The sequence below is a fragment of the Poromitra crassiceps genome (assembly GCF_964638095.1).
Source record: "Poromitra crassiceps genome assembly, chromosome: 2".
Lineage (NCBI taxonomy): Eukaryota > Metazoa > Chordata > Actinopteri > Beryciformes > Melamphaidae > Poromitra > Poromitra crassiceps.
The window spans coordinates 89,347,157-89,369,105 of NC_139624.1; the positions used below are offsets into that span (position 1 = coordinate 89,347,157).

At 43.5% G+C, this 21,949-nt stretch overlaps 1 protein-coding gene across 1 annotated transcript in view; it reads right to left on the reverse strand.

The window, feature by feature from the left end:
* wwp1 (WW domain containing E3 ubiquitin protein ligase 1) overlaps positions 1 to 21,949 on the reverse strand; it is a 103,127-nt gene that overhangs the window by 10,891 nt on the left and 70,287 nt on the right. Inside the window, exons 10-23 of the mRNA XM_083632040.1 lie at positions 19,701 to 19,796; positions 16,359 to 16,533; positions 12,179 to 12,233; positions 11,812 to 11,896; positions 10,699 to 10,827; positions 10,449 to 10,521; positions 10,270 to 10,341; positions 9,633 to 9,721; positions 7,971 to 8,130; positions 6,042 to 6,175; positions 5,343 to 5,483; positions 2,766 to 2,886; positions 2,368 to 2,472; positions 836 to 932 (exon numbers count right to left, since the gene is read on the reverse strand). Coding sequence (XP_083488166.1) covers positions 836 to 932; positions 2,368 to 2,472; positions 2,766 to 2,886; positions 5,343 to 5,483; positions 6,042 to 6,175; positions 7,971 to 8,130; positions 9,633 to 9,721; positions 10,270 to 10,341; positions 10,449 to 10,521; positions 10,699 to 10,827; positions 11,812 to 11,896; positions 12,179 to 12,233; positions 16,359 to 16,533; positions 19,701 to 19,796 — 1,532 coding nt within the window. The remainder of the gene's footprint in view (positions 1 to 835; positions 933 to 2,367; positions 2,473 to 2,765; positions 2,887 to 5,342; positions 5,484 to 6,041; positions 6,176 to 7,970; positions 8,131 to 9,632; positions 9,722 to 10,269; positions 10,342 to 10,448; positions 10,522 to 10,698; positions 10,828 to 11,811; positions 11,897 to 12,178; positions 12,234 to 16,358; positions 16,534 to 19,700; positions 19,797 to 21,949) is intronic.

Here is a 21,949-nt window from a genome sequence, read left to right on the forward strand (position 1 = left end):
GAGAGAGAGACACACACATGCACAGAGAGAGAGAGAGACACACATGCACAGAGAGAGAGAGAGACACACATGCACAGAGAGAGAGAGAGACACACATGCACAGAGAGAGAGAGAGACACACATGCACAGAGAGAGAGAGAGACACACATGCACAGAGAGAGAGCGCTTTGGTCGCTGCTGGGTCCTCATTTGACACTCCAAAATCGAATCAAGTTCGGAGTCGGGGCGTCAAGGCAGTTTGACGCACCTCATAACGCTTCTAGTGCATGTTCAGCTGCTTAAAACAACAGGTGGACTTCAAAACGCGAGTGCTAGACACTTCCAGTGCGTTCAGGTCTTTAAGCAGGTGGAGGAGAAAGGGAAGGAAGATTATACATGACCACAGATAGTAGGGCTGCGAGAACCAGGAATTAGAACGCTCTCTTAACTGTCACTTGATCAATAAACTGACTGAATTGTATCTGAACATACTGGGAGCCCTGATGGTCCTGAGAATACCCCAACCAGGAAGAACATTGGTTCTATGCATGGCAGCTACACTTCCGTGCTTGACAGCACCTTGGCTGTATGTGGCCTAGTTTCTGGAATGTCCTGCTGAACAAAAACCCTCAGGTAATCTGAGCTTCTCACATTATGCAACTTGTATCGGTCGTTCTTTGCGTCTGTATGTGTGCCTTGTACGATTACGCAGTAAATGTGTTGTCCTTGGTGTGTGTGTGTGTGTGTGTGTATGTGTGTGTGTGTGTGTGTGTGTGTGTGTGTGTGTGTGTGTGTGTGTGTGTGTGTGTGTGTGTGTGTGTGTGTGTGTGTGTGTGTGTGTGTGTGTCACACTCACCCATGAGTTCAGCGAAGCCGCCTAGGGGAAGCCTGCAGGTCCCGGTGACAAACTGCATGAGCCGAAGTCGCACCTCGTTGTCCACCTCCTTCACCAGCTGCAGGGGACAGAGCAGCAGCACACAGTCATCAGCGTCTGGACTCTGGAGACGGCTGACTGGGAAGACTGTCTGTCAGTTGAGGCTAAACACAACGCTGTGGCAAACACGCTACGACCACGTCACAATCCTAACCCTTGTTACGTTACAGAACAGTTTTTTTAGAAAGACCTGGATTGCTATAGTCGTCACCCTGGAGATCATTTCGTCACAGATTTGAGAAGCACGGAGGCCTCGTTAGACCAACCTACTTCTAATTCAAGATTAACAACAGCCACCATTAAGCCGGCAGCTGGTTATCTGAAGGCAATGTTTGGGGGGAAAAGTCAGAAACAAAAAGGAGCAGCATGAACTCAAAGAACCGTAAGCTTTGAAATTCGGTATTCAAATAAAACGAATGAACACTGCGTGTAGTCCTTCAGTACCCCATGAACACCACGCGATGGCGACTCTAACACACAAGCTGCAAGAAGTAGGCTAACCAGTAACCACCCCCCTGAACTTACTGATACTTTGCATCTCACATCTCAAAATGGTCATTTTCAAAGTAAATCCATAGCCAGAACTAACGTGGCGGAACCAAAGTTACTTCCGCATTTGCCGGTGCCTGCCGCATTTGTGCCGTGTGAAGTCATCAGTACTTCCTGCTATGTATTTACTTAGAAAATTACCCATTTCCCATCACTTTGGATCATTATTTGGCGAATACACGAGTCACAACATGTACATGTGTGTTTCTGGCGCTATTGGAATGTGTATTTTTGGTGACTGAACGGGGGGAGGCAGCATTTACTGCCATTCAGCTGCTATGCTGACTAGCAGGGAGGGGTGCCACGCACTTTCTAATGCACGCATCTCTCTTTTCCTCTAGCAGGGAGGGGTGCCACGCACTTTCTAATGCACGCATCTCTCTTTTCCTCTAGCAGGGAGGGGTGCCACGCACTTTCTAATGCACGCATCTCTCTTTTCCTCTAGCAGGGAGGGGTGCCACGCACTTTCTAATGCACGCATCTCTCTTTTCCTCTTACTATGGGGAATATGGCAAATAGGCAAATCTCACAAAATGTTGGGGTGTCCCTTTAACTAGGCTTGCCTAGTCTTGTTTTTTTTGGTAAGTGACCACCATGGTATAAGCGGGTTGATGCCCTTCGAGGTGTCCATAATCAAGAATGAATGGACTTTGAGGAGTCCTCTCCATCATCCATTAATTCCAGATAATGGACACCTCATCGGGCATTGACCCTTACGGAAATGGAATTGTATGGTTAAGTTATTGTCACCCAGCGCTAAAACAAACAGTGATGGTCACTAAATTTCAGTGTAGACATTTGTGCCCTCCACCTCACTTCTCTGTCCCTCTCTAGCGAAAGCAAACGGTAGGGGGTAAGGAGCGTAAGACACATTACAACATGTATTATTTTGTGTGTGTCTGTACCTGCCAGAACCAGATGATTTGTTTGCTGTTCCTGGTGTAGTGACGATACACTGTGTTCCTCTGCCAGTCCTGCAGGTCCACCTCCTGCATGCCACACAGCATCACCTGCACCAATGAGCCGGAGAAGGTCACACCACTAGCACAGGGCAATTTTCACACAGTGAGAGAGACGAGGGGAAAACAATTTCATTGGATTTTAGGTAACATTTATTTGTCCAGGCACAACGTCATATTTACATTGACGGCCTGCCAAAAAGTAAAAGCCTGTTTGGAGTAGGCCAGGGGGTTGGGATTAAAGTAAGCACACAACAGAGACATGATGATATGCAAACAGAAGAACACTTTTATTATTATTATTATTAGCACAGTCCCAGCTGTTCACGCTGCATGCGGCTCACCTCCAGCTCCTTCTCATCAAAGTACTGGAGCCACTGGAGGGGAACCACCTCGTTGAAGCCATCCAGGAAAGCCTTGGTCTGCCCTTCAACCCCGCGGGAGAACCTCCACTCTGCCATCAGACTGCAAACCAGACAGGACATGCCATCATGTACTATATGGGGGATTTTGTACTACCTGAGGGCCTGTGTCCACCTAGCGTCTTTTCCTCAGGTCCAGCATCTTTTTTCAGTTGTTTCCAATGGGAGGAGGGTGTATGCGGGCACACACAGACGTCTAGAGAAAGTGCGCTGCGCCCAGCGTCTATTTTCAGAGCACTCCAGCGTTTTTGTGCGCCCGACTCCCAGCGCTTCCAGCTGAAAATAATTTACCTTTTCAGAAAGACGCTGGTGTCGGGTGCTCCTTTTCTGGCAACTAATCATATGGACAAACTATCGCAACAGAGACAGAACGGCTCACTTGTGGGAGCAGATTGGCTAGACACTTAATATTTCTGGTGAGTGTTGTGCTTACTGCTTTTAATAGCGTAGCCTACCTGTGTTGTTAGCTTGCTAGCTGTCACCTATCAAGCTACTACCGCACTGAACTAACGTTAGTGCTTCCTTATATATTGTGCGCTGAGATCAGCGCTTCCCAGCGTACTTCCACGGTTTAACGGTCGGAAAAAGACGCTAGGTGGACACAGGCCCTAAGGCGTTCAATGGCAACGAGAATATTGTATCACCCACAGAACAGTTCTATTTTGCACTCGTTATGTTTCAGACATTCCTGGAAATTCGATGTCATTATTCAGTGAAGTGGACAAATATATGTACGTATATATATATACAGGGCTTAACATTCGGTGCGGGATTGCGAGATTCGCGCATCTTTTTGGAAATTCCCTCATATTTTTAATTTATAAAGGGGGAGTAATCCCGCAATGGTTTACGCCAGGGGTTTCAAACTCACGGCCCGCCACGCCACTTGATATCAAGTTATAGTGAAATCAGGCCTGCACCTCCGCTCGTTGTAAAACACAGAGCGCGCTCCCGAGGCATGTGGACAAATAAAACTTGTGGGTTCAGCGTGAGGCTGAACCCACAAGGCTGCTCATCCCGTGCGAGAACGGACAGGCAGACACGTGTGTCACTTATAGAAGCGGCTGCACCGCTTAAAACATGACTATGATGTTTTCAAACCAGGGGGGAAATAGTTGAAGGATTGACATGGCTATTAGCTGAACAGGTTATCAAAGGTTCATGCCACTCTCTTGGAGGGCTTTACATCAGGCATTTGTATTTGAAATGGGCTATTATTCAGATTTATAATGGAATGTAAGGCCCCAACTGAAGTAATCTTTATGGGCTGTGAATAATTGTCTCTGTGTAACAGAACTGAGCAAGTTTCCTGCCTGGAATATCTTCCAGGGACCTTGACAATAGTTGGGTTTCTTTCCATCCACCTGTTTTTATGCAAAACTTAAAATTGCGCATTAAAATCCTGAGTGGAAACACCAGAAAATTCGATAAAACCTCCAAATATCGTAAAAAAAAGATTTCACGCTTGAGGGAGGCGGAAAAGTAGGGTGTATCGATAAAAAGAAATGTGATAAATGCAATGGAAACAGCTTTAGCGAATCTGTAACCAAACTCCATTCAAAAACATGCAGTTTTAACAGAGGAAGACAGCGGGATTTTAGGCGACTCACATCCAGAATTGACATTTTATTCACTTACAGTAACATCTCCGTGGATTATATATATGATGAATTGAAGGGAGGCGTCTGCTAATACATGTTACGTACCTCTGTATAATCAAGACCCGTTAAATTACCGGTAATATGTGATGTTTTCCATAGCGAGACAACGGGACGCACGTGTAACGTTAGCAGAGGCAGAATCCGCTCTCCGTCACCAAGCTTCCCATCATGATTTCCTCCACTTCAGTCTGAATATCAGGCTAGGATGTTTTCTCTTTACCTCACATTTATTCAGAGAATGGGGTTAATTTCCCTCGTTTGAGGGTTTGACTGGCATCTGGTCATGTTTTAATCACGTCAATTAATTGAATCGCCTTTTCACCATTCCTGATATTACGCATAACGGTAGTGGGTGGAAACATGCGTAATATCGCATTTTCTTTTGCCGACTTTCTGAAAAATTTGATTAAAAGTTGCGATACTTTTGGATGGAAACCCAGCTAATGACGATGAATGTGGTTCACATTTTGCCCAAGGTGTGGAGGATAGCTACCAAATTAACCCTAACCAGGCCTGGAGGATAGCTACCAAATTATCTTTATTGCTGATGTGTTGTACATTATGGGAATATGCTGGTTTTGAGAGGTTAAGAACGAACATTCCTCCTGAAATAAAATGCACAAAATGGCACGTTTTGCACTCAACCCGGATGCTGAACCCTTCCGATAAGTATGGAAATGATCAAGAATTGCAAACAGCACTCCGACTCACCCTTTAATTTGTGTGCAAATGCCAAAGACTGTTCCTCCGAGTGCTTCTGGGCAAGCTGACAAAGCACACAGCATTCACCCGCTCAACGAGTGTTGATGTTCATGGTTCTTGATCAAGTTCGTCATACCTTATATACTCGTCCTTGTTCTCCTCGGTGACTAGGACATTAGTGCCATCAGGTTTCAGGTCGTGGGAGGTGATTTTCCCCAGGATCTCCATGTCCACTGAGAAGTACATCTCCAGACCGCACTCTTCAATGTTGTTGTCCCTGAGGAGAAAAGAACATTGTCGTTGCAATCATAGCACAATAGAGGGCGGACTGCAAGCCTCAAAAAACAAAACAGGAATAGAATAGTGAGGAATTCCTATATGTGTTCCTGGGATCAAATCGTATCAAATAGGGATCCGCTCTCCCATTCTGAAAATGTTTGTAAATAAATAAATAAATAAAAATCCACAATTACTCCGAACTTGCAAGTGTTGTAACGGTAAAGAGTAACTTGATACTTTTCAATCGGACAATTCTAACGCTGCTCAACACTCAGAAGGTTAACATGAGTGCAGTGCAGAGACTTAATTTAATCTATTCCACCAGTTGTGTTCTGTTGGGACACCATGTAAAGACAATTAGAAGTAATAAACCCTAAAGCCTGTGGGAAACACTGATGTCCGTTTGTCGGGGGTCCCGACTCTTTTGAATGATGCTTGCTTGAGTTACTTTTTGAGTAGGCCTATTAGCGCTACCGACGATTGATTACGTAAGTTTCTGAAAATGTGCATCCCTTGTCCTAAGCATGTAGAAATAAATATTGAGGGGATGGTGGACCTGATCCAGATGAGCGAGTTGTAGAACTCAGGGTCAATGGACTCCAGATCTTTGAGGATGAGCTTCTTGTTCAGCATGCGCTTGTAGAAAGGCAGGGAGAAGCCTGTGTCAATAAATTTGCCATGGAAAAGTGCCTGCAGCCAGAGAGATGGAGAGAAATAGATGCTGTTATTTTACTGTGTTGGTCGAGCTGAAAGTGTCAACACATACAGATCATCTACAGTCCCAGAGTCAGTGCATTTGTGGCCAAAACAAATGGACCTAAAGAATTATACATGTATTTGAATGCAATCTTTCTGGATCCATAGTTGATCAACTGAATCTGCCATTCCCAACCTGTGGGCCGGGCCCCACTGGTGGGAAGCCAAGGTATTGCAAGTGAGCCGCAAAATCATTTGCAAACATTACGATCTTCGTGGGGGAAAAAGTATGAGAGTGCATTTCTCCATTCTTGGATAATAGTTATTTCATTTGTAATCGATTATTCATTAATTAGCCTATTGCAGACAGCCCTTCACTTTTAGTTTGTGATTTCTGTGTGGTGATGATGGACAGCTCCTTTTATCATTAAAATAAAAAAGTGCTCTGAGGACCTCCATATTGTTTACGGTCGGATGTGGGCCGCAGACATCTTTGAGATGTTAAAGTGGGCCATGAGTTTGTTTTTACTTTTTGTTTCAATTTGCGTTTCGTCCCCCCCCCCCCCTTCAATTTTTTAATAGAACAATACACAAACAAGACAAACAGGCTCAGACAGAGGAAAATAAAAATAAAATACATACATCATTGACATTTGGCATTGTTAACGTGGTGCTACCAGCCGCAAAAGATGCTTATGTGCTTGTGAGGGATATTACGCATAGGACCCCACCCAAGGGGTCCACAGGAAACCGACCGGGCAAGCTGTCCTTCACCCCTAAACCCTAGTCACTGCTCACTAATCATTTTTAACCTCGCCAAAGTAGCCCAGAAACAAATTTGCGTTTCGTTTTTGAAAATGCTTAGTTATAGTTTAGTTTTTATTAGTCTCAGTGTTCGTTTTAGTCTTCTTTTATAATGTTTTTTGTTGTTGTAAGGGGTGAGATTAAAAAAGTTTCAGATAAAGTATTGAGTAATAAAAACTCAACAAAACATCGTACCATTTAAACAAGGCTAGGTGGAAACCTAGCATATGGCCAGCGCTGAAAAGCGTTGACAAGTCTGTTGGTTGTAGCAGGCAGCGGCATTGTATGAAGGATATAATGGAAGATCAGTATGGTAAGAAAGAAAATTATTACCGTATTTAATTATGTACTTGAATTTAATCAAACATTTTATTATAATACTCGCATTCATACACAATAACTTTGTGAGGTGTGTGTGTGTATTCTAATTATCTAAAAGATGTGTATTTGTCACATTAAAAGGACCCCACCCCTCTCTATAGCCTCACGGTGCCTTTTCTTCAACTTCTATTGTTGTAATTACATCTCTCCCAGTTAGCACTATTCCAAAATCATAAGATCATCATGAAATAGCCTACGCTGTCCCCTTAAACATTGGCTCGCTACAGCACTGCATAGTGCTCTTTAATCAAAACTGCTTATAAAACTTTTCAAACATATTTCATTGCAGTATGATGTTGTCTTTTGGTGTACACTTTAAAATAAAATATGTTATTGATTGATTTTAATAGATATTTTTTACCCCTAAAATAAATAGACTATTTACCCTGTTTAGCGCAATTTTCTGTATAATTTTAGTTTTGTACTGTAAAAACACAATACAGTTTGTGAGTGAGTTTCTGTTGTTGTAAAGCCTCGTTATTTCTTTTTTCATTTAACGAAAATTATTTTTTTTCACACCAAATTTTCACTACTTCGTTAGTTTTCGTTAACGATAATAACCTTGGGGTGTGTGTGTGTGTGTGTGTACAGCTTAAGGACTCGCCATAGCAATGAAGCGTCCTATGAAGCAGAAGTAGGAGAGGTGGTCGGGGTTGATGGTGGAGGCCGGGTTGATCTGCAGACAGTAGTTGCTCTTGCCGGCGTACTCAAACAGACAGTACATGGGGTTCAGCACCTCATGGGACAGCAGGAAGAACCACTCCCTAGAAGCGGAGGGGCGGGGCACAAAATGTTAGTTTTAAAAAGTAAACAATTAGTTAAATTGAAGGAAAAACATATGGATGGAGAAATGAAAGAAAGAAGAGAGAAAGAGGGATCAAATCCATTTAGTAGACACGGTGTCCGTGTAGTGTAGCGGTAGATTCCCTGCATACCAACACGAGGGTCACAGGGTCGCGCCCCCGTGTTACCTCCGGCTTGGGTCAGGCATCCATTGGCTGTGTTTGTGGGTGGGAAGCTGGAATGAGGGTATGTGTTCGGGGCAGAAGGGAACTGGTGGGAAGAGCGTGATCCTCCCCACATGCCACGTCCTGCCTGTGAAGCTCCCCGCTGTCGGGTGGAAAGAAGCAGCTGGCAACTGCACATATATGGGAGGAAGCATGTGTGTCTACGGCTCGCCCCAGATCGGCAGAGGCCGTGGGCAGCGACTGGGGCAACAGGGGGAATTGGCCAAGTAAAGTTGGGGAGAAAATCAGAAAAAATATATATATATATCACGATAGGCAAGTCACGATAAGATAGTATTGCGATATTGAGATATGCTAGTATTGCAATATGTCGTGTATTTCGATATACTGTATTGCTATTTAAGACATTTTCCCCCACTGCAATTTATGTCTCGAGAGCAAAACTTTGTGTTTTAGCTAAGATAAGGTTTCCAGTCTGTTCATCTCACTTCAATATAGGGGGCAATAGGCAATAGGCAATAGGGGGCACGGTGGCTCAGTGGTAGAGCTGTCGCCTCGCAGTCAGAAGGTCCTGAGTTCGATTCTCGCATGGGACACTGTGAGCACTGTGGTTGTGTTCCCCCCCATATCTTCAGTGCCTACTGCCCAGGTGGGGTATCTCGTCGTAAGGGCCTTTCTGTCTGTGTGGAGTTTGCATGTTCTCCCCGTGCTCCCCCAGGGGGGTTCCTCCGTATATAACCCCCCCCATTAAAAACATGCAGAAGATCAGATCGTCATCGTCATCCGACCAGTGACGACAACATCCGAAGTTGGTCCCCGGGCGCTGTACGAGAAAAGCGACCACTGCTCCTGGCCTGCCCCCCGGAGGAAAGGACAAGCCAGGATGGGTTAAATGCAGAGGACAAATTTCACCGGCCACCATCAGCATGTGTGTGTTTGTGGCCGTCCGTGCATGTGTTGATGTGTAATCGTGTGACAATAAAGACGGCCTTGTCCGTCTGAAATCGTGTTTTTTTTTTTTTTTATAGTTTTTATTGCAGCAAAATTGTCAAGAAGACAGACTAACCAACACTGTCATAAAAACCTGCCATAAATGTTGCATGTACCTGATGATTTATATAATAAAATATTGTTGTGATACTTCTTGGCATTCATGCGATACGATATATCGCTACACAAAATATTGTGATGCTATGCTGTATAATCCTCCCACACCCCACCCCTAACAAATACACGGTTTGCAGTGTGTGTGTGTGTGTGTGTGTGTGTGTGTGTGTGTGTGTGTGTGTCCATCTTACCGGGCTAAACCACCATAGTCTAGTCCCTCTTCCCCTCTGAAGATGACATAGAGTCTCCTCCTCAGGTCATAAGGTTTCAGGGCCATAATCTAACACAGACACAAGCAAGAACATTTAGCAGATCAAACATGAACATTTAGCAGATCAAACATGATAGGAAACTGACATTACCGCATTGAGTTGCATGTAGCAATATCATGACATGATCAGGGTTCCCACACCTTCTTATACATCAAATTCAAGGAGCAATTCCCTCAAATGCAACATGGCATAGTTTGAGACATGAATCAAGGTTCATTACTGTTACAACACTGAGAATTTTTATAATGAGAACTAGCAGGCTTTATAGAAGATCACAGACAATTAAAAAGAGAGAGGCTTGAATGTGTCATAAATAAATATCAAAAGAACTTCCATTTCTATTCTTGTACAAAATATATAAATTCAAGCACTTTCAATGACCCATGCCTATTCATGTCTACTTTAACTTTAGGGCCTTGCTTTTTGTCCTCAAATTTACAGACTTTCAAGGATTTCAAGGACCAGTGGGAACCCTAATGCATGTGTTTCTGTACAGAGCTCAGGCACATGTTATGTTATGTGTGTAGGCTGCACACACTGTACTAGACTCTCTTACTTGCTGGAAAGAGTCTTCGAACAATGTCTGTCTGGACACGGTGATCTTCACATGGCTGGGGAGTGCATTGGACTGGAGAGAGGAAGGCAAAACATTGGCACATTGAAGGAAAAATGAAACGCATTGTAATGCCACCGAAAACCACACAACTGCAGGAGAGGGACTCAAGAGAACATTACCTGGCACAGGTAGCGGAAATGGGCAAGCTTCCACCTGAAGCTGCGCTCGTAAGCGATCTGAGGGCCCTTGGTGCTGAGAAGAGAAAAAAGAGAAAATGAGCAAGTTACAGATGTCGTCTTGTGTGAAAAGAATATACAATATGCTATTTGCTTTCCTGTGGGTGTACTTGTAGTAGAAATCTTTTTAAATAAAATGTAAGTGGAAAAACATGCATAAACAGAATATTATATTTTTGGCATGTGCTCTTACACAGAGGACTTTCCAGTGCGTGGGTCACTGAAGGTGGTGGTTCGGGTGTTGTGATCCACAAAGTAGCGCACCCCTTCCCTTGTGTACCGGATCTCCCAACCTTCAGGCAGAGGGTCCTCATTCTGTAGCCTGTGCGCACGCACACACACGCGCACGCACGCACGCACGCACACACACACACAAAGAGGAGAGAGGTTAGAAAAGCGATGTCTTTTTAAGCATAACAATTGTGCATTTTGCGATAAAAGCATATAATTTGGTACACTTATATTCAAAGGCATTCCAAAAATAATTTGATGTGGGGGCATCATGAAAAAAAAATGCACCCACAGACTGGCAGCCTATTGAAAGTGTAACTTCATGATTCAAAATATAGCCGCAAGCGGCAATAGCAGGGGTTCAAAGCCTTGCCCAAATTGAACCCCTAATAGTCCTTGAGGCAAATTTGTAGAGCAGGTTCACCTGAACATGTGGAAAAAACTTGCTTGAAATTCGTACAAATGGCCGTGGAAGTTATGGCCTTTCAAAGTTTGAAATTTTAACCCTTAATTATAGTGCCCCCATCAGGCCGAATCGAAAAATATTTCTGGTGCATCTAGTAACAAGCAATATCTGTCATTGGGCCAAATGTCATGTTTCTGCGATGTACCAACTCACAGGAATTTGCATCGATGCAGAAAAGGAATAATAATAAACCAGCACAATAACAATAGGGTTTCAGCACGTCGGGCTTGAACCCCTAAATAAGTGATTGCCATAACTGCCCAAACCTAACCTCTTGAATTGTGAGATAGAAGGAAGCTTCTGAGCAATTCTAAAGTTCCAAGTTTGAATTCCTCATCATAAGAAATGTATGATTTGACACCAAGATAGTCCTTATTATCAGATTAGTCTACACAAATTTATTGCAGTTACAGTTTCCATAGGGTGCAGGTCTGTGGCCACATTTCTTCTTCTAAATTCTTCTTCTAAATGCCCCATATCAAATTATTTTTGCAAATGATATGGTTTTATCACAAAATGCACAATTGTTATGGAACCTTTAGCTAAGCTGCCCCACTATTATTGAGAAAGACATTCCAGCTCTGCTTTCAAATGTGGCGCTGAGCTCACCCTTGTGTTCGGGGGTCTTCCCACTGTGTCGTCTTGGTGTTGTGGTTGACAAAGTACACTCGGTCGTTAGAGTCCACACGCCTCTCTGGAGTTGACATGGACACAGAAAGGAAACAGCACCTTAATGCACCAAGTGGATACGAGGTTGCCCAGTGGCTATACCAGTGGGATTTGCTTCAATGCTGAATCATATATAGATATGTTCAGTGGGGTGAGTATTGTTTACTTAATGTTTTTACTCTCTGAGTACCGTACTCTTTTTCCATCTCATCTAATCAAAGTATTTCCATTACCATTTTCCATATTCATGCTGACATCCATTTCTAATGTGTATATTGATTAGTTGGAACTGTGGAGCCGAACTCACCCCAACCAGGAGGCAGCGGGCCCAGAGGATCGTTCTCAGCAGACATCATGGAGGCCTGGAAACGAGGGAGGCACACATGGAAATCCATTCAGATCCACCAAGGAGACACAAACACAAAAATCCAGTCCGAAATATTCCCCAAGTTGTAGGATATTCCAAAAGAAAAAAGAAAAATATATTCCAAACAGGAGTTAAGCAGAAAACAAATGAAAACAAAATGAGAAATAATCCAAATGAATTCAATATTTTCTATGTCGCTGGCCTCAGCCTGGCTCTGTGGCTGACTGACATTGAATACTCTCCAACTCTGCTCCTGTCTTTTGATTTGAGTTGTAAGCTAATTACCATCAGGGAAGATCAAGTCTCCGCTCAGATCAAAAGCTGAGGAGAGGGACCCTCACAAAGAGCACCAGATTAGAGCAGGACAGCTAGGCAGCAGGTAGAGGCCAGGGGCGTGTGTGTTTTGTGCTTTGGCCCGGTGGGATTCCCACCTTTGGGCTGAGTGAGTACAGCTAGAAAGTGAAACTGTGTTGCCCATCCAGGTGATTGGGGTTGTGAATCAAATGCAGATTAAGCATGTGGGGGGCCTAGGGTAGGGCCTATGATTTTTAAACTCATCAAGGTGATAAGATTGACAATAATCTACCCTTCTCAATTAGGAGATTGAAAACATGAGATCCTGTGGGGATGATTAAAATGCCATTCAGGGGAGAGGGGAAAAAGTTTAGACTCTAGTTTATTTCCTGCCAGCTATTGTATTAGCAAACACTGCAACGTAAGTTAGCGTCAATTTAGAATGTTGATGTTGTCTATTAGTGAGCTCAAGATAAAAGAAGGGGTTTAGATCACTACAATGCATCCAATATTTGAGTTATTATAGACGGCAAAGAAATCTCAAAGCAATTTACCGGTGATTGCAGACATCAGACCTGTGACCAAATGATCTTTGAAGAGATTTTTTGCCATTCTCCCTGAGCTTTGGTCACCAGGCCAGATGTTTGCTCCATTTACACTTCTGGAGTATTGGGTGATGAGAGTGCTTTGGGCTGACGGGATGATAACGACTGAGCTTCATAAATGGCCAGCAATTATCTTTTGAAAGAATTTAAAGCACTCAATCACAACACTACACTTCCCTGGGTGTATCCCTATGAGAGGGATAAGAAATACACTTATTTTCCATTGGGATATTTTGACCCCTTAATCAGATTTTTAGGGGCATTTGGGCTTGTCTGGGGGCAATTCTGTTGAATATTGAAATAATGCACTTGCACTGTACATTGGCAAATAAATCACTCAATTTGCATCAGTAAGGTTTGTTTGACACCACACATCCCACACTTCTTTCCCACTCCTTGAAACTGGTAGCCGGACTACAGAAGAGGATGCTGTGGTTTCCCCCACTTTGTTGATGCAGTGGTTTGTGTGGTGTCAGCATTTTCTTCTACTACTGGCTACGTGGTGCCACATTTTCTACTGCTTCAGGTCGTGTACTCGGGTTATTCTCTGGTGTTCCATTTGTCTCTCAACCAGAATGACAGGGTCCCACAAATCGACTACGGGTGGCCCATGTGAGACATTAGTTGCATTCAAATGTGAATATGACAACTCAGCTAATAAAAAGGTGAACAGGGTGGTGCACATTTTTTTATTGGGGCATTCTTTTGTGGCCTCATTTTTAAGCAGTGCAGCCGCTTCTATAAGTGACTATGTGTGTTTGATCACGGGATGTGAGCAGGAGATTTAGCCTAGGCCCCTCCCACAAAGGAAGTGAGAGTGGAGACAGAAGATGCAGCGGCTCCAAGCTGGTGAAAGACGCACACACGGACGCACGCGTGCGCACTAATGGGGTCACGGTACGTGTATTCGTCCCGTGACGTCACAATATGGGCGTCACGGTTCGGTACGACGAATACGTCAATCCACACTCCGTTAATTCCGTTCGTCATAATCGTAAATATCCAAATCATCTTGCACTGTTTATTTTGTGTGGCTAACGTGTTCAATCCTATAGCATTGTCCTTCCTTGCATCCACATGCCTATGCTGAATGTCGGTCAAGTCAGTGGTTAACATTATATGCCAGTTTTATCTCACACAGCCTACATACAACCATATTTTCATTTCACTGGATGAAATACTGCCAAACTGCGCTGGTTTTATGAGATGGCAGGCGTCGCCTGGTTTGTTTACTTTACATCCGGGCATAGAGGAGGGGGACTCCGTCTCTCCTCTGTATTTGTCTTGTTTTGCACTTGTCCCTTTTATGTGAAAAAAGATTAAGCACTTTAATGCCAAAACAAGTTCCTATATGTTACATAACATAATGGTGAATAAATGATATCTGATTCTGATTCTGACTGTAGTGGCTGGTAAAGACGCAACAGTTCCCACCCACATTGTTATTATGATAATGTGGAGTGTGCAGGAAAGAGGAGGTGAAAGCTGTATCCAATTGGGATTTATTCCAACACTCCAACTATTTACATTACATGTCAAAGGAGTTCGCTAACATGTCTCTCTTAGATTGCTGAGACTGCAAAGAGTTAGCCGCACTGAGTTAGCCTGGAACTACGGCAAAACCAGAGGCCCACAAACCCTCTCTCTTAAAGGGCCCGCGGTAGTAAGGTGAATGTCTCTTAAGTCTCTGTTATGGTACGCCACAATTATTTAAATATTAGTTTAACCGACTAGTATTTTGGTGCCGACTAGCGAGGGTAGTGAATGTTTAAACATTTAACTGACTAGTTGCCTGCATCCCCATGCAGTAGTAGAGCCAACCCTACATAAAAATATAACCTAATGCAAGAGAGTCTATATGTTCACTGTTAGTGTACTGGTTTAATACACTACAGGGCCATGCTGTACCAATTTATGACACTAGGTGGAGGACTGGCACTGTCTTCTCAAAATAAATGCCACAGGTACAAAATAAACAAGAAACCTAACCTTATACATTTGTAATTTTTTTGTTGCTTTCCCCCCCCCGTTGTACCGAACCCGTACCGAACCGTGACACCGAAACCGAGGTACGTACCGAACCGTGACTTTTGTGCACACACACACATGCATGCATGGTCCTGACCTGCAAAACCTGCACTGCTTAGTTCAACACCTGGATGTCATTTTCATTTTATTTTCATGGGCATTTAATGAATTTTCAAGGCTATTTTTGCCCTGATTCTCCATTCATTTCTGACCCTGCGTTTAGACAGACAGTGGCTGATAGGGGTTCAAGGAAACTGCCAGTTGTGGCTAGCCTGCATATCCACCAAGTCAAGTCTCAAGTCTTTGGTCACAAGTCCAAGTCAAGTCTCAAGTCTCTTATGGATGAGCGTTCTATAACCTGCTGCATACCATCTGGTCTGCTTAGAACACTGCATAGCTAAAACTAAGGAACTTAAAGCATGTCCTGTATTATCCTCACTCCTTATCTATTAGTGTCCAGTTGATTGGATGACATTAGTAGAGATTTCCTTAATGTTAATGCACCCAAAAAATACAAATAAAAAATGAAGATTGTTCACAAGTCCCAAACCTCAAGTCCAAGTCAAGTCTCAAGTCTTTGAAGGACAAGTCTCAAGTCAAGTCTCAAGTCACTGTGTGGGTGACTTAAGTGCGACTCAAGTCCAAGTCCCAAGTTCAAGTCCCCATCTCTGATATCCACAGAGCAATTCATCTGGATCAGTGCTTTGGTAGACATGCATCACTGAAGGTTTGGGAGCAAGAGAAAAGCTACAAAGTCAAAGGTTACATTTTATAGACAACCCAAAAGTAGCCAAGTATCACCTTTTCATAATGACTGTGGGGAATTTGCTAGCTGTCTTGGAGGGGAAGAAATTCAAACACAAATTTGGAACGCAACAGAAGAGATTACTTAAATGCTTTTGTCAGGGCTTTCCTTTTAAATTCCCTCTAGTCTCACTGCTATGAATAAATGCCAGATGGGTCATATGTCAAACGAACTATTAAAATGACTAGATTCTCTCTAAGTGAAGGCACTAAGTCCCTCTTTCCATTCTGGGGTTAAAAATGGGCGGTTGATGATGTGAATTATTCACATGTAATTTATTGGGCATGAGAAGACAATCTGCAGCAGATGTATTTGAAAATGGTCAAACTAAAAAGATAGCCGAGGGGGGGGGGGGGGGGGGGGGTAGTGGGGGCATGTCCTTCCTTACGGAGTAGAGGTATCTCTGGTTGAACTGGTGCATAGCTCCCTGTAGCTGGCTGCGCTGGCTCTGCCACTGCTCAAAATTGCGGACTGACTCCATGGTGGGACGCTGCCATGTGGTGGTGCGGGTGTTGTGGTCCACATAGTAGATCCTGCCCCGGTCGTCCACCCGGCGCTCCCAGCTGGCAGATGGATGGGGAGGGGTGGGACGAAAAACAGAGAGACAAACAGAATCCAGGCTGGTAAGCAAATGGATGAGCCAGGCAGGAAGACACACGGACAGCTCCACCCGATCTACTATGAATCACCTCATTGAATGGAAAGGAATTGCTTCAAAATGTCCCCATTCTCTGGGGTGGAGTTGTACAATCTCTACAACCCAGTTTCTCTGGGGTTGTAGAGATTACTTGAGGTTAGGGTCTGCCTAATCCTAACCCAGACCCTAACGTCTCCCACCCCATAACCCTAAGCTCTCCCACCCCTAACCCTAACCTCTCCCACCCCCCATGCCTAAACCTAACCTCTCCCACCCCCCATGCCTAAACCTAACCTCTCCCACCCCCATGCCTAAACCTACCCTCTCCCTCTCCCACCCCAAACCTCTCCCACCCCCCATGCCTAAACCTAACCTCTCCCACCCCTAACCACTCCCGCCCTCCATGCCTAAACCTAAGGACACAGGGGTCCAAGCAGACCCTCCCCATGCCTGCAGAGGTGGGCAGTGTGGTCGAGAGAAGAGCCAATGGAGAATCCTATCCATTAAATGGGGTTTTGCAAGTAATCTCTACAACCCCGGGGAAACCCCTGAATCCTACCCATTAAATGGGGTTTTGCAAGTAATCTCTACAACCCCAGGGAAAGTGGGTTGTAGAGATTGTACAACTCCATCCCAGAGAATGGGGACATTTTGAAACAATTCCTTTCCATTGAATGAGGTGATCAGGTGCACCTGACAGCTCAGTCTGTAAGATTGCAGGGTATCTGCAGGTTTCAGTAAAGCTGCATTTAAGACTTTCTACAGCTTTTCTCCTCTTAAGATGCTGAAATCTGCATCTTTCCATGGTCTGTGATCATTGGTCACATACTGTAACTGATGTAAAAGACACGTGAAAACAAAAGCAGTATTTTAAGGATCAACAATTAAAATTCTTCCTGTAAAAACAGCATGAAGTAATTGGATGACAGCTGAACACAGTCGTTTTTGTTGATGGCATTCTGTGTCTTTACAATGTCTGGGGTCATGAATTCAACCATTATGACAGGGTTCCCCAAAGACAGAGAAAGAGTTGTGTGGCCCACGCTGGAATTGCTTTTTTTTTTTTTTTACACAGTGTACGCAACATGCAAGATCTGGCTAAAATTATTCTCATGTGTATAAATTACCGTTCCTTAATTACCGTTCAACAGTGAATAAGTGTCCAAATGTTCATGTCATTCTGGCCAATTCAGTCTGGAATATGGAATATTTTTCAATAATCTTGATGACTAAACAGCTAAAAGTAATCTCATGTGTAAGAAATGACTGTTCTACATTGAGGAAGTTTGAAGTAAAAATTTAAATAATTAACTGGTTGGTTTTGGATTTATTTAGCTTCAAGAGTGCATTTTTGTTGTTGTGTGACCCTCAACACAGGCTTTGGGAATCCCGGTCCATTTACTGATGCTTAAATTAACCCACTCATATTCTGGTTTATTTCAAGAAAAATATTTTGACTAGTGGAAATTCTAATTGGCTGGTAACTTTAAAATCTAGCAGCCATATTGGCAGGTGGTCAAAAAAGTGAATTTCAAGGCCTCCATGTGGTGACATAGGAGTGAGTGAGAAAAGGATCAAATTGGTGGTTAAGACATCAGAACTGTTCATTTAAAATGAGTTATTCCTCTAAATCTGGTTTCAAATGCCCCAAATTTCTTGCGCCAACGCTCAAAGGGCAGCGGCACATTCGGCCCCCAGCCCTCAGCAAAATGTGGCCCTTGGTGAAAACAAAAGTTATTGGGGACCCCTGCATTATGACGATGAAAGTGGCAAATTTTACGCAAATATTAGAATAACTTTCCTAAAATGTATAATATTTCAAAATGCTGTGCAACAAATTACCAATTGTGCATGTTCAGGTATGTATTGAGTGTGAGTGAGTGAGTGAGACAGAGAGAGACAGAGAGAGAGAGAGAAGCCGCTTTCACACACAGATCGCACAATATTGCAGTTCAGAAGGCCCGCAAAGCCGGCAGCCTCGCCACAGAAATTGCTTTCACACAGAACCAAGCAGCACCGCCACATTCCCGTCTTAGGCTGTGCTTTCAGGTGATATCCACACCTCCCGGATTGAAAGGCGAGCGGAGGCATTTCCACCCAGCTCCTCCTAGCCCAAATGAATATTTTCATAGGTTAGTGTAGCCTAGGCTACTGCATGATGAACGAATTCATTCAACAACCAAACATCGGCGATGTACGCAAGCCAACGACGTGCAGCTGCGGTCGTTAAGAACATCAAAGTGATAAAACACGAAAGTGATGTCCACATGCAGCATGGTAACAAGGCTTTCAATATTCATCTGATCGACTTTATGGATCACAGATGCACCATCATGTAGCCTATTAGGTACAAGGCTAATTCTTATCTTTTGGTTCCAGTTTTTTGTAAAGCAAATTATTCCCATGAAGTAGCCTAATTAGCGTCCGTTCTGAAAGACGACGCCCGCATATCAAACAGCTGCAGTCTGCATAACGTTCGTCGGGGGAATAGTATAGGCTATACTGTAAATGCACATGACTACTATAATGTTAGTCGTTTTTGTAAGGGAACGCACAACTGGCTAGCTAGACACATTGCAGTTCTGGAGCTGGTTTCCAGAGGGAATATCCTCAGACCAACTCGCCACAGACAGCTATGCACGCCTAAGATACGTCCTCTGAAGCTTATTACTAATTACTATATATGTTAATTTGACCTACTAATGTCAACATCGTTTGAGCATAAAGCCTAACCTACTTAGCCTACTCATAGTGTAGGCACGGAGCATTCCTCCTGGCGCCCCTGCAGTCATGATTGTATAGGCTACTTTTTTTACTTTCACTTATGCCTTTCTTGCTGCATGAGGTGGTTTCCCCTGTATTTTTATGAATGAGCTGACCATTCGCACCGTTCCGTGTTGCCGCTCCTACACTTTCAGGTGGAGGCGGGGTGGAGGGTAACCCGGCGCTGTGACTAGGTCCACTGGCGGAACGAAAGGCGTAACACAATTATCCACTAACCCGCTTTCACAACTTTCACATCGGAGGCGCGGATCACATTTTCCGTGTATTTTACCGCTTTCAAGGTCGGTGTGAAAGCGGCTAGAGACTGACCCTGGTGGTAGTGGCTGCGGTCTCTCCCAGGTGGTAGTCCTGGTATTGTGGTCTACGTAGTACGTTCTCCCATGTGGGTCTTTCCTCTGCTCCCATCTGAAAGACAAGAGATCAGCAACAACATAAAAAAAGACCAAAGGTCAGTCAAAGGTCACCATGTTAACTTGACATGATCATACAGATTGGGAATGTAAACAGCTGCTAAATGCTGGTATATGGTACAATACTGCTGGGGGTTTTTTTACTCTGAAGAAGACACTTTGTGTGTCGAAACGTTAGTCTGCTTGCACTTATTAAATTGCCTTAACTTTGACCGTGTGCTCCAGATATTTTCTTTCTCACTGCTGGTAAAACGTTTGTCTGCTAGTCTACCAACTACTTAGCACAGCAGGTAACCAAACTTCCTTTTAAGGTATATTCTATCTCTTCTTGTATTCAATTAAGTCAATACGGCTGATACAAACCCAATCTAGTTTCCCCTCCCCCTCTGCTACACCTACAGTAAGCATTCGCTGTCTCTGTCAAATAGTAGCCTACTGCAGAGCATAGCAGATTGACACTTTAGATCAGCGGTTCCCAACCTTTTTTGTCTTATGTACCCCTTGAGCTGTTTTGCCATGCCAAAGTACCCCCTCACTCACGTGTGTCGTGATTCTCCGAAATGTGTTCTATTAAAATCATATTAAAATTTTAGTAGGCCTATCGAACACATCTGATTATTAAATAAAATAAAAATCATTTGAATTACCTCCTTTAATACAATTCTGACAGTTTTCAAATTTAAAATTTACCAAAATGGGCCTATGAAATTATTTTTTTGGAAATAAATTGTAATCCCCAATCTTTCCAAGTACCCCTATGGGGGCCTAGGGGTTCACGTACCCCTGGTTGGGAAACACTGCTTTAGATCAAGACTTTTATTGATTGGCTACATAGCAACTTTATGCATGGGCGGAGTTAATGGGGGGGCCCCCCCGAGTCGTAGTAAAAAATATATATATATGTTTTGTAAATCTCCATCTCACTGTGTGGTTGAATATGATCATACAATTTATATCCACTTTGACAAGAATCACAGGTATCTCTTTGCTAAAGCTGTGACAGGGGGCCTCTGACAGGGCCTTGCTGCAGCCGCCCCCTCCCTCTGGAATGCCCTCCCCACTCACATCTGACAGGCCAAAACTCATTGTCTTTCATACTCATTATGTCATCTTTCCAAAAAAGCCCTTTTCACTGTTGCTTTTGACCTATAATATTTCTCTCTCTCTCCCTCTCTCATCTATTTTAATATTTTCTCTCTTTATTAAAGTTGTTTTATCCTGTATTTGTAAAGTGTCTTTGAGCACGGTCAAAAGCAACAGTGAAGCACTATATATATACATTACATTACTAAACATACAATAATGAGTATTAATGTTCTGTAATTCTACTCATATTCTAATATTTCTTATATTTCCATTCTTATTAAACAATAATTAGAGAGAGACCATGATGATGCCAGCCGTAAAATGGCAAACGGGCAACATTTCAAATGTAAAACGGACAGATTTTTAAAGCGTGCCGGCAAATGTGTGTCTACTGCAGAAGTGCCCCCCCCCAGAGCTAAAAGTCAAACTCCGCCTATGACTTTATGCCATAAAAGTGTGCACACGCACGCGCGCACACACACACGCACACACACGCGCACACGCGCACACACACACACACACACACACACACACACACACACACACACACACACACACACATTCTCCCTTCCCAATGTTGAAAGTTTGACTTTAGTTTCCAGTCATTTTGCCTTTAAAGGAATAGTTTAAAAAAAGAAGACAGAAGACTAGGGATGGGCAACGAATTTAGAATTTTTGAATAATCATTTTTATTATGAAGATCGACTTTTATTATTGAAAGTAGAAAATTGTTTAATTAATTATTATTTCTCATTTTTTATTTTTAAGAATGACACGTTTGTCCATGTGAGTTGCCGTAGGACCTGCTGGTGCGCAGCAGGCACTGGAGCTGAATGGCTGACAGTAGCAGCATCACCAGTGAGCAGCACCCAGTAGCTCTAGAAACGCTAGAAATGTAGTAGAAATGGTCTTAAATTGTCTATATTACAGCAGCACTCAGCCACAAGGAAAAGGTTTCAAGGCTTGTTACTGCATGAAGAAAAGCTGATATTCTGTCTACTGTTCCCTGGCCCATCTCGACGCTAAGCTAATGCTAACGTTGCTAATGGCTAACATAGGCTC